Source organism: Athalia rosae, chromosome 2 (genome assembly GCF_917208135.1).
Source record: "Athalia rosae chromosome 2, iyAthRosa1.1, whole genome shotgun sequence".
NCBI classification, from domain to species: Eukaryota; Metazoa; Arthropoda; class Insecta; order Hymenoptera; family Athaliidae; genus Athalia; species Athalia rosae.
Genome location: NC_064027.1, coordinates 27,559,901 through 27,572,301, shown reverse-complemented (window position 1 = coordinate 27,572,301; position 12,401 = coordinate 27,559,901). Strand labels below are relative to the sequence as shown.

The window sequence follows — 12,401 nt, the reverse complement described above, 5'->3', positions numbered from 1 at the left end:
GTGAACCCCGAGTCTGTTAGAGTATCTCGAGAATATCTTTAGCCATGAGTTGGTAACACCGAAGCGAGTTCATTACTCGATATTAATTAGCCCCGTCAGTCGGCACCGTTATCCGCCTAGGATTTCATGGGTCGGTAAGTCGAGTCTCAAGTTCTGTCGGAGCTGAAAGGTGTTATTTCCAGATTCGAATAATCTTTATCTCCTCCTAGTATTTTCCGTGAGATGTTGAAATGAATGTAGTTTGTCGTTTTGACGATATGAAAAAATTTCATCAAATATCTAAGAGTCGGATTCGTCGTAACGGGAAATCGTCGCGACGATTGTATTACGTTTCCACATTGTGCGTTTCAAGAGGCGCCTCGCATAAGGAAACAATTGCTCAGTTGACCGGGTATTTATTGACCTGGCAATAAGTATCAACCAGTGAAATGCTCTCCACTCAATGTTCCGTGAGCAATGTTCTTTTTCTTCGCATTTTATTTTTTCTCTTCTCTCTCGTCTTGTTAATTCATATCGGAATCAAATACATATCCAACGATACGTCGGTCATGTCTGCTTATTCAAAAGGTAACTCAATAGAAGTTGAATCTACATCGAAGAAGCAGCTGGTTTTCCATACCGAATTCAACGATCTCCGTGCGATTTGCTGGTGAATTCCAGAGTGATTTTCATCCGCAATGAAACCACTCGTACACCTTTCAGCTTATTTTGAACGCTCGCACGAACGATCTTTCGAAGAAAGGAAAAAAAAAAAAACAATAATTCAAAATGAATAAATCAAATTGATATATCGCGTCAAAAAAATGTTTAACACCTAGTGTTTTACAAATAAGCTGTCAAATAATTTCATCAGTTGCAGGTGCACTGACCTCTTGCAGATACCCCCACTATACGTTTTTCTTGTGTTTCGTTTGATTTAAAACAGGTGTTTTTTGGATCTAACTTGTACAACTTCCCCCGATGCCTCTGTACGAGTTTCAACTATACTCCTGCAAAAAACCAACTTGAAGATAGAACCTATATCGCTTCGTTCGCTCGAAGACGTTTTGTCTTACGTTCGACGATACGAGAATTGAAATTTCGACTTACGGGAGCATCGGAGAAATTGAGTTTCCAGAACTTCTATCTTTGTTAGGAAAAATTTTGGAAAAACTCGTACCGCCGATCGATCTTGCCCATCTCCATAGGGCCGGAAAGCCGTCGTCTCTAAATGTACGCAAATTGACTTTCGGGATATTCCATCAATCTGATTTACACGATCGGATATCAATTAAAATGCATTTCCATATCGTGGAATCCGCTCTTACCATAGTTGAAAAATTTTCTGGTAATGATAATTTGAAACTACGTGATAATGCTACCGATCATCTGAGCAGAAATTATTCTTTCAATGATCATATTATACGAGGATCCATAAATTAATAATTTTATTTCTTCTCGAATCTAATCCAAGTAGACATAATGATTTTACAGATGGTTTCGGTCGTTCAAAAGCGTCTGGCTCTTCTTGATACTCATAATCGTGTATAGCAGAATCGGTATCTGCACCAGCTATACGTCTGCTGCAGTCTCAACGACACTGGTAGGGTTCTGGATTCAGTCTTTACTTTTAAGCCTCAGTTCTCTAACTGCCTCAGTGCCGAGCTGGTCCACGATCCAGCCGATCGCAGCATCCGAACCACGTGCACACGTGCATTTAATCCCCGTCTGAGACTTTCGATAAAAGAGATAGAAAAATTTCAAAGAATAAAATCGTAGAATAATTTAGTTTTAAGAATGAAAATTACGTAATCGAGTGACGCTGACAATGTTAACATTGGTGAAAATAATTGCCGGGTAGACGACCGTGAGAAATTTTTTTTTTTTTTTCTTAATAACTAAAAAATATAAATTTGATTATTAAAAAAAAGGACAATTACCTTCATCTTGAGTGAAAGATTTGATTTTTTTTTTGTTCCTCTTAATAGTAACTGTACGACACATAAATAGGTACGTTATACCATATCGTGTACACCTATGAGGTTGAATATAATTACGCGAGATAATTTCTCAAGATTTAACATAATCTATAACCTATCTCATTCGTGATAAGTGGATAAAGTTTTGAAAGTGCACGGCATCGGTCTTGCGTATCATAACGCGCGGTGGACTTCGATAAAAACAAGAAGATGGCTCTTGATGTGCTCGTCATCCTCTCCGTACTTGCAACAGGTCCGTATATAAATCTGGAAAGCGTACACGCGGCTATACGCACGCATGTTGAAGGAAATAAGTCAAACCATCAACGGTTTTATTTGATCGTAAAATTTGTTTTATTTCATTTTCAATTTTCTGCTCTCTCCCTTCTTTCTTTCCATCCTTTCGTTTGCCGAACGTTGCACGAGACAAGCACGCGTTCGGAGGTAGGAAAGAGAGAAGTAAAATTTTGAATTTTTCTTTCGTTTTTTTAAAATGGAAGAAAAACTCCAATGGTACTTGGTTCGTGTACCTTAAACATGACGCATCGTGACCTGACGAGCGTGTGTGGGTAACGATACACGAGTTTTTGTATGCACATATATGTATGTATAGCACAGGAAGAGGTGAGATTCTTTTTTATCTCGAGCATATATACATTATGTGAATATACATATGTTATATATACCTATATATAAACCGTGCGATGGTTACAACCATAGTTTTATTGCCATGGCAAACATATAAGATAATTTCAGTTTTTTCTTTCACACTCTTACGCTCTAGCTTTTGATTTCGTTTTAATTTTTTCTTTTTCATTTTCTTGATTTTTTTTCGATTTTTCCCTTCATAAATCCACGACCGCTGCACCGTATATCTGGGTCACAAAACGAGATTTATAAATATACACACTGATTTGATTACGAAAATTGATAAACGTATAGAATTTCTTTGACGAATTTATTTCACGGCTTGGAAAATGTCGTAAACTTTGTACTGTATGAAAAAAAAAAAAAAATGAAAATGAACGTACTTTCTGCTCGGAAGAGAAAAAAAGAAATGTTCTAATTATCGCTAATTAGAACAAACGATATGGATGATTTTTTTTTTCTCCTATTATTCATTTTTGTTGTTGGTTGGTTTTTTTTTTTTTTTTTTTCTCTGTAGTCACTAAAGCCTCTTAACACCTGAGAGAAGCTTCCTGATGTTGCGCTATGCGGTGCACTCTTCTATGGCTCTCTTGAATATCGCGCTCGTAATTGAAAAAAAAAAAAAAGAAAAGAAGATATTTGTTGGTTTTTTTTTCAGTTCATTATTTGTTCGGTGAAGAGATTTGTATACCGCATCCAGCTCGCGCAGAGATTGTTAGGAGATCAAAATCAATATTTTCATTGCTTTTTTTTGGTCCTTCTCTCTGAGTTTTTTTTTCCATTTTTTAATAAATGAACGTGCGTGGGTGTCGGTAGCGCGGACAGAAGAAGTCAGTAAATATCCGGTGCGTTTTTCGGTAAAAAAAAAAAAAAAACTTGGCCCGAAGCTTCGGGCTCTCAATAAAAAGAGGCATATTACTACTCGTACCGTGTACCATCAGGTTTGTAAGTATAAAATTCTACTATACCGGTAGTTTCTCAACGCACTTCGATCCTTTCTCTCAAATGAGATGATGCAGTTTATTTTCTTAATTTATCTCCCGTAGCTGCACCTCGTGGCTCAACCGACTAAATATAGGCGGGTGGATCTCGCCGCGAAAGACAAAAGTAACCGTGGCTATATTGGCCATGCCGCAGGAGAAATCTAACAACTAGAAACAACTGAAACGTTATCATCGGTGACCGGGGAGGAAAAAGGCGACCCTCGAACCGCTGCGCTAATTGTAAAATAAAAAAGTCCATCGACAGGAAGTTGCTTAATAATAAAATATCTGCATCAAGTTCAGCATAGGGATCCGCGTAGTTTGAAAATTTTTAGCCATTTGAAAGAAATTCCGAATCTACTGAAAATTTATCGCACCTCCTCTGTTTGTCGCGATTACTGGATCTTGTTTTACGAGTAAAACTTCTTCTTCTCATTTCACACGACTCTTCTGGTTTCTTGTCATGTAACAGTACGATCCCTTCGTTTCTCTATTCCTGTGCGGTGCGTTATGCGCTCTTGGATACTTCTTCGGAACTCCCGCGCACACCGGACACATGTATATTCAAATTTATGGAAATATCAGGGTGCTGAAACTATCGAGGAATGAGAGAAAAAAAACGCTTGATAAAAAACGAGGAATAAAATCGGAAGAAATGGTAACTCTATAGTTTCGCTTTCGACTGTCAAATATGGCGGATCGTTGAACTGCAGCAACGACATGCGACAGCGGTAGGAGGGCATAAGGATCGTGATGTATTCAAAAATATATTGTCATCGCTAACACCCGTTACCTACTGCAACGGTCTCTTCGCATCGGAAAGCTATCGATCATTTTTTCCAACGATACATTTCGATCTATATATGGTATCGCTATGTAAATAGCTATAGGTATACCTCGTGTGTAATACATACGTACATTCTATCGCATCCGCAGCTATATTGCGGATATATTATCGACTGTTTACTGCTAGCTGTCAAACAGGCTATATAACATTTCTATGTACACGTATACGACACATATGTACCGTATATCAAAATTTTCGAAAGCTGGCCAAGCGCCACATCGATTCGCGTATTTTTCATCTTTTTTTTATTTATTTGTATTTATCTTTTTCTCATTTTTTGTTCAACATAATGTACACTACATGCCGGCGAATAATAACCAAAATCGTGAATTCATTGTTACCCCACACATCCATAATTCACGCGATGAATTAATTGTTCACTCTGACGGATTCTATGTGATGGAATAAATATTTTTCTCTCTCTCTCGACTAGACGTGAAATATTCGAATCAGAATTGAAATGAAATTCACACGTCGTACGAACCAATTTTTTTATTCTATTTAGCGAAACCCAATTCCATGGGATGAGTCGGTCCCACGTGACTCTCGCTATTCATTCCTTCCTTCTCCTGATTCTTTTTAATTCACCTTCATTTTTTCAACTAATGGCGAATGCATTCGAAAATATATACTGCACACAGTCGAAGAAGAGATAAAACCGCTACCGAACTGTTCTATTATAAGAAGTAGTGGAGATCTTAGATTTTATTTAGATCGTGTGGATGAAAATCATTGGGATTCGTGGCGAGTATCGACGACCTGATGGGATAGCCTCTTAGGTAGCTACATACGTCCGGATGGGTAATCTACGCACTCACGCTTCTGTAAGATGCATTCCGATCCCTTTATCTCGAATTTTATTTTTCAACTCCCATTTTCACAGATTTTCAAGATCTGAATTTAGAAATCAAAGAATCGTTGGAGTCGTGGGACTCTTCGAGTTGGCATGGAACGCACCATATGCAACTTGCCGAAAAAAAATAAAAAAAAAAAAAAAACGAAAGAACAGGAAATGTGCAGGAGTTTTTTTCTACGCTATTCTCCTCTTTTTTTGTTCTGTGGAAAGTCGATAAGCAAATTACTTCTTTTTTAACAATATTACGTATAATGGACGTTATTAGACCGGCTGTGAGCGTATAATGTACAAAACTATACAGACTTTTTATCTGATTTTCGAACGTTTCGTCCTGCGCATCCTTTTTTCAAGGGTCGCAAGATTTTCTTTTCTCTCCGATGTTCCGATTTTCGTTCCGGAATTTTTAACGGTAGAAAAATTCGGTCAGAATTACCCAAAATTTGGTAATAACGGAACACAAATAACGGGGAAAAATTAACTAACCAATGGAAAGTAATAGTTTTTTTTGTAAAAAATGTCCGAGAAACAAATAATTTTTGAAATTACTCGGAACGAATTGCATTATACTTATAATCACGTAGTAATAACTATATTGTAATTAAAAATATCTTTGAGTAAAACGACGCCTGGCGCCAGTAGCGGCGTCGCGGGACCATACGCGATATAATTGAATCTATGACCCCGTCGCATATAAACCCGTACATACGCGTAAGCGTACGTGTAATAATACATAAATAGGTATACAGGTATTTATGCGTGACATATTTTTGAACAATAGCTTTACATCACTATATACGTAAAGTTAGTTAGCTGAAATTCAACATTCCCCTGTTTACAGGTATTCGTTTTTAGCCTTACCGACGTCAACTCGCGAATTTAACACTTTCGTCGGTACGATTAATCTGGACACAAACGCGATTTCGAACTTACACGTAATTTTTATCGGGCTCATACGAGCACTCGCAACGAGCGCAATAATCGTCGTCGCCTAGGGCCGCAGGTTATACCGGGGCTGTACGGACGACATTTTATACCATGTTCCTAGAGGTTGAATGCTTTTTGAATTTAATGGCAATGCCCGTACACTCGCGGCTATTCGTGGATCTTGATGAAGTATGAGAAATTTAAACGCGTTCGCTGCATGCAGGAAACACGCCATTTACCACGAAATAATAACGATTGAAACGGATGAATAACATACGACCCTTTTCATCACGCCGCGATAAATAAACGTACGAATAAACCAAGAGAGAATAAGAAATAAATCGGGTGAAAATTCGAAGCTAACAAATTTCCGATTACAATTAGATCTCGCTATACGCACGCGGTGAATAAAATGGCGCGAAACCCCTGACAGGCTGCTATTCTCACATGTGGCCGGTATACAGGAGGACATCCCCCCGTATATGGCTTTTACCGCGACTCTTGGAGGAATATGTGGTTAAAAAAAAATCTAAACAAAATAATAATAACAATGCCGACGCCATTGCGACACCTACACGATAGTTGAACGATAGAAGAGGTAATTGTTGTAATGTGATATGTACACGTGTATATATTTACATACATCAGATGCATTTATGGAAAAAACTATTTGTTAATAAAACCATATCCGAAACCTCCTCGACTCCAGAGACGCCATGGGTATACAGAGAAAGTTATATAGCTTTATATAGGAATAATATGCTCGTATTGTATTCAAATGCATGTGGAGTTCACATATATATATATATATACCGCAAGTAAAATAATTAATGAACTCTATAAATTTAACTCGCGACTAGGCGCGACCCTGACAAATCTCCTCGGACGCCTGCGAAGAAGTACAGCCGAAAATTCAACGTTGTGAGAGAACATCAACTTTTTAAAAAAGTTACAGAAGATTTTCCGTAACGGAAAGTAAAAACAAAATTTCGATTTTCGTCACTTCGATTAATCCGTTCAGCAATCCCTTTTTTTCTCCAATGAAGCTAGCAGGATTTTCACACGAAAAATTGGTACCCTAAAAGAGCGTGAATTTTATGTCCTACCGATCTTCCACACTTGGTCCGATTCGCCCCCCGGGGCTATTACACATCTACAAATAGGTATCGGGCAATGATGATTATTCGGAAGCGCGTATACCTGTACCTACAGGTAAGATAGGAATAATCTTGCATGAAAAACATGCACATTTATAATAGATGCGTACGGTGAAACAAGATTATTAAAAGCGATTTTATAAAAGAAGTCCAGCTATTAATTGAATCGGTAATTTGTTTGGTATGTGATCGGTGAGCTTAATTACAGCTGTCTAACGGGAATGATTGAGAGGCCCAGGAGCCGAAAATCCGGCTGCTCACTTCTTCGTACGTCAGTCAGTTTAGCTCCCGTGATTTAGAAACACAAATAAATTAGAGAAAAGAAATTAAAATAAATAAATAAAAAAATAAATAATGGTAACCAAAAGAGAATGAACGAAGAAAGGAGAGGAAAAAATATCGTTCCGCTTGAATACTTTCATCACGTTATCAATCAAATGATTCAACAGCTCTTATCGATCTCAGGTACGTACGTGATAAATAATTCTGAACTCACATACGTACGCACGTATACCGGTACTGCATCTTTGACTGAAACTCGTCGATTTTAATTCAACCCTTAAGGGACTATAATCATCGTCTCGTTGCACGATGATCGTCACCCTCATCCTCATCATCGTCATAATTTCCGGGATGATTAAGAAATAATTTTTCGAATGACATCAACTGGTGCGATGAACTAGTTCTGAGCTTGTAATCAATTCATAATTTTGCGAAAGGAAGGTGCAGCCGGTGATTCGGGTTTAAATTTTACATAAATAATGTTCCCTGTGCACCGAGAGTCCTGTAAAGGTATTACGGTATAAAATACATATGCATGTATAATAAATAAATGCAACCCCGTGAGAATATTATACGTGACGGGAGCAGAGGAAGGATCTCCGCGGTATATACAATATCGTGTACATACATATACATATATACTTCCTCCTGTGCAGGGGATAGAAAAAGATTCAGAACAGTAGCGCAATAAATTTTTTATTCATTTTTTTTGCTCTTTGTTTTATCTTTTCTTATTTGTTTTTTTTTTTGTTTTTTTTTGCCTTTTTTCTACTTTTCCACGACCCGACCACGACGCGCAAGAACGTTGTAAAATTCCGTGACAGACTCGACAGTAATTTCACATTTTTCCGGTTTCTTTTCAAACGACACGATGTGAAATGAAAATGAGAGCGAAAAATCAAAGAGGGGCGGGGGGGGGGGGGGGGGGGGGCAAGAAATGGAAATGATATTCAACCAGTTCTATCGTTCAATATTAACTTTCCACACACTGCGATATTTTTGACCTACTGACTTAATTAGTTGTTACATAGATTTTTGCCGAACGAACGTGTGGTGTAGAGTATACGTACCGTGACATTCATACAGATCTCCGATGGTAATTCGATAGAACTGTGCCGAGCACTTTAAAATTACAAGAAGACAAAAAATAAAGCAAAGAAAATGAAAGGAAATGAAACAAGAACACGAAAACATTTTGCGGCTTGGCGAGTGACCACCAGATCTTGTCGCGAAGTTTATCAATGTCAGAGAATCTATCGATTCCGACGAGTAAATTCTGAAACACATGTACGCATTCAATCCGATTTCATTTCCATGTCAGATCGACGATATGAATGTTGACGGTTGGATCCCGTCGACGATGTGCGTGAAAATCATTTTTCTAAAAATCTTTTCGAAAAAAAAGGATGTCAGCAATAGAAATCGTCTGACACATAATATCAATTTTTTTCAACAGTTTTCTCCCTTCCAACAAAACTCTGGTCAAAAATGCATACGTTCCATTTTTTTCACTCTCCAATGTTGAATGCCTCGATAAATGTTTCCAACCGATTATGCGCGACGTGTTTCCGTCCCCATTTCGGCCGTACATACACGATTCGGATTTATCGCGCTAATAAAAAAATTAATGGAAAAAGAAAATAAGAAATAACAAAAAAAAAAAAAAGGAACAGGGGGTCTAGATGTGGAAAAAATGCAAGTCGCGCGCATGTGTGTAGAACCAAATGGAAAAACGTTGTCTGATACTCAAGCAAGCGGCAACGTGGAGTAAAAAGAAAAAAAAAAAAAAAAGGATGGTGAGGGTGCGAGGGAGAAATAAAGGTCCACGGCAAAATACATACATATACCTGTGCCAAGAGCGGAGTGAAAATATTTGTAAAGTTTATTCGAACGGACGAAATTTTATACGAACAATAATACGTGTATAATAAGGCTCACCCACCTACTTTTTGATTTTTCTCGGTTTCGCTCTTTTTACTTCGACCGCAAAGAGATCCGGATGCCATGTCGGCGACGCGCGTCCGTCGCCGTAGGTCTCGAGTGCTGCAGTTTGAGAGAATTGAAGTCCTAGGTTGAACATATGTAGATTAGTGTATCATAATTAGGGTCAATTTAATGGAACGTTGAATTCCTAGTATTCGTAGGTTACGAAATTCAAATACACACGATGAAACGTATTGTAGATCACGTAGTTTAATGCGTTCGATGAGAAGTTATGTTACTAGTGTATTATACACACGTCCGCCTGTACATTGGGTAATAAAATACCATTTTATAACGTGTGTCGAATTTGATTCGTCGATAAATCATTAATAAACTATTAAAAACAATGTATGTATAATTTACTATATTAGAATCGCACAACGATCTATCGTTACATCGTGATTTACAGCATTTTCATTGAGCTTCGGTTAACCCTCGAAATATAAGGTGTCGATACTAAAAATGTCAGCCATTCCACGCAAAATGAGAACGATGATTTTCCATTCGAAAATTTCTACTGACCTGACCAACGATCGCATATGTACTATTATGTAGGTACATAAATTTTTCTAAAAGCACGGCACGTTCCAGATTATAGTTTGCATCAGTAGTAGACCTAGATGATACATAGAATTATTAATTTGAGTCGCAGATTCAACATCTGATTTAGTAATAAAATTTTCACGGATTAGATTCTATGAAGCCCAGTGCGATCCGTCACGTACACATATTTTGGAATGTATATTATATACGAGTATTAAATATCACCCACGCCCAAATGCGTGAAGAGTCGCTGATAATTGATCGTTGTAACACACTTTTTTTTTTGTTCAGGTCAACGTCCTGTACAGAACGTACATTAAAATTTGAATTTTTATACCGTATGGCAAATCAATTTGCAACTGCCCACGGATATCGATTTTAAATATCGTAAAAAGCTTCTCGAATGGATTTATCGGTTTTATAATCCACGGTAGGAATGAATTTAGTGAATCCTGACCACAAAAGAAACTCGAATTACGGTTAAGAGAATGCGATTGTAAAAAAGTTATACCATATGATGTTTTTGAATAACTTTTTTTTTCATTCAACGAAATTATCATCGATTTCATAGAACCGTATTCACAGCATCGGGATATCGATGCGTGATGACCACGGAGGCAGGAATTAATTTTCGGAATCTCTCGGCGTACCGTATTTTTTTCTTGTTCTCCTTTTTTTCTTCGGCGCTGTGTTTAGGCAACACCCTCGACTCTCACGACCCTATTTACGAAACACGCTTCAGTTAAGACGAAATATCGTAAACCTGAAACGCGTGGAAGGCCTGAATCGGACGTTTAGTTCATGTAATATAATCTCGAAGGTTACAATCCTTCGGGTCTCGGAACTTCTGGACTCCATAAAGACCTCAGGACTCGCCCATAAAGTTCATACACAATTACACACCTCTGTACGGATCAAGGGTTAATAGAAACCATTACAGCCTTGAGGAAGGAGAAAAATAACGTACTCGTATATTTTCGGCCCGAAATTATTATCGCACCGCGCTTTGTTAATGGGTTGCGTGTAACCCTGCAAGATATTTATCCCCTTCCTGGATCCTTAAAACATGTCCCGGGAGTACCAACGCGTAATATAACGAGATCTTGTGGATAACTTTCAGAGCTCACGAGCTTAAATTCTGTTGCTGACTTCAAATGAGGTTTTCGATTTTGGGGTCAAAAATGGAGACCTGTTTTTTAATCTATTTTCATCTCAGGGGTGCGATTCGCGAATCTGATTGCCCCACGTTTAGAAATATCGGTAACGAGCGTTCTCCGCTTAATTATTTTCTTTAATTTTCTCTCATAATTGTGTGAGACACCCGAGCAACGCGACAAAATAAAATAACATAAAGTAGAAAAAGCATCGTGGACGACGCGACGACGTTCCCCAGTTACGATTGAAACTTTACTCCGTTGATAATTACAGAGGAGTCGTCTTCTAAGGAATATATAATATCCTCCTATTCTCGCGATCTCCACTGTAGTTTCTTCCTGTTTGTTCCAGGGTGGACGGTTTTCTTCTACATATTCTATTATTTGTTCCTCTTGCTAAGATTTGTTTAGTTCGGTGTCGCCGGAAGATTAGACCTTTGAAAAACCAGGGGGTGCGATTTTCCTTTGTTGTATTCAGGTGGCACATCTATAAGGAATATTTTATTACTTTAAAAAATGTGATTTCTGAAAATTATTCTTTCAAGTGTTGACGGTATTTTTCGTCGCCTGGTTTCCAAATAAATGGAATCTTTTGTTCGTTGAATCCAGTGGTTTGAGAGAAACTGGAATTTCGCATACAGAGAATTACTACCCGCGTATACTCGTTCTTCATTTTTTCTCTGCGAAGCTATTAAAAAAAACTTGTTGCACCTGGAGATGCGAAAAACGTATACGTGTAAAAATTATATTTTCCGGTCTTGCAAATCCTGAGTTATAATGCACGAATATTTCTGCACAGATGTAATCCTATTCGGTGTGCATTTAATTCTTTCGGACAGCTGTCAGAACGAGAATAAAAACTGTAATACTTTACATTAAATAACTGTTAGCTATAATTGCTTGAATTCTTTTTCATTTCGTCCTCATTTTTCTCTTATTTTCGAAACCAACTTTGGAAAGAGGCAAAAATTTGACGCAAGGATTTCAACACTTTCGCCCGATTTTTATTTATTTCTATTTTTTCCAATTGCAGACTTGCAAAAAAAAAAAAAATAAATAAATAAAT

At 37.7% G+C, this 12,401-nt stretch overlaps 1 protein-coding gene across 6 annotated transcripts in view; it reads left to right on the top strand.

Annotated features, from left to right (window-relative positions):
• Window positions 1-1,638: 1,638 nt before the first annotated feature.
• The window catches only part of LOC105685720 (fibrillin-2), a 44,585-nt gene continuing 33,822 nt past the window's right edge, over window positions 1,639-12,401 (top strand). For all 6 annotated transcript variants that reach the window (XM_048650896.1, XM_048650901.1, XM_048650897.1 and 3 more), the window contains exon 1: window positions 1,639-2,211. In XM_048650896.1, the coding sequence (XP_048506853.1) occupies window positions 2,169-2,211 (43 nt within the window). In that variant the 5' untranslated portion in view covers window positions 1,639-2,168. The remainder of the gene's footprint in view (window positions 2,212-12,401) is intronic.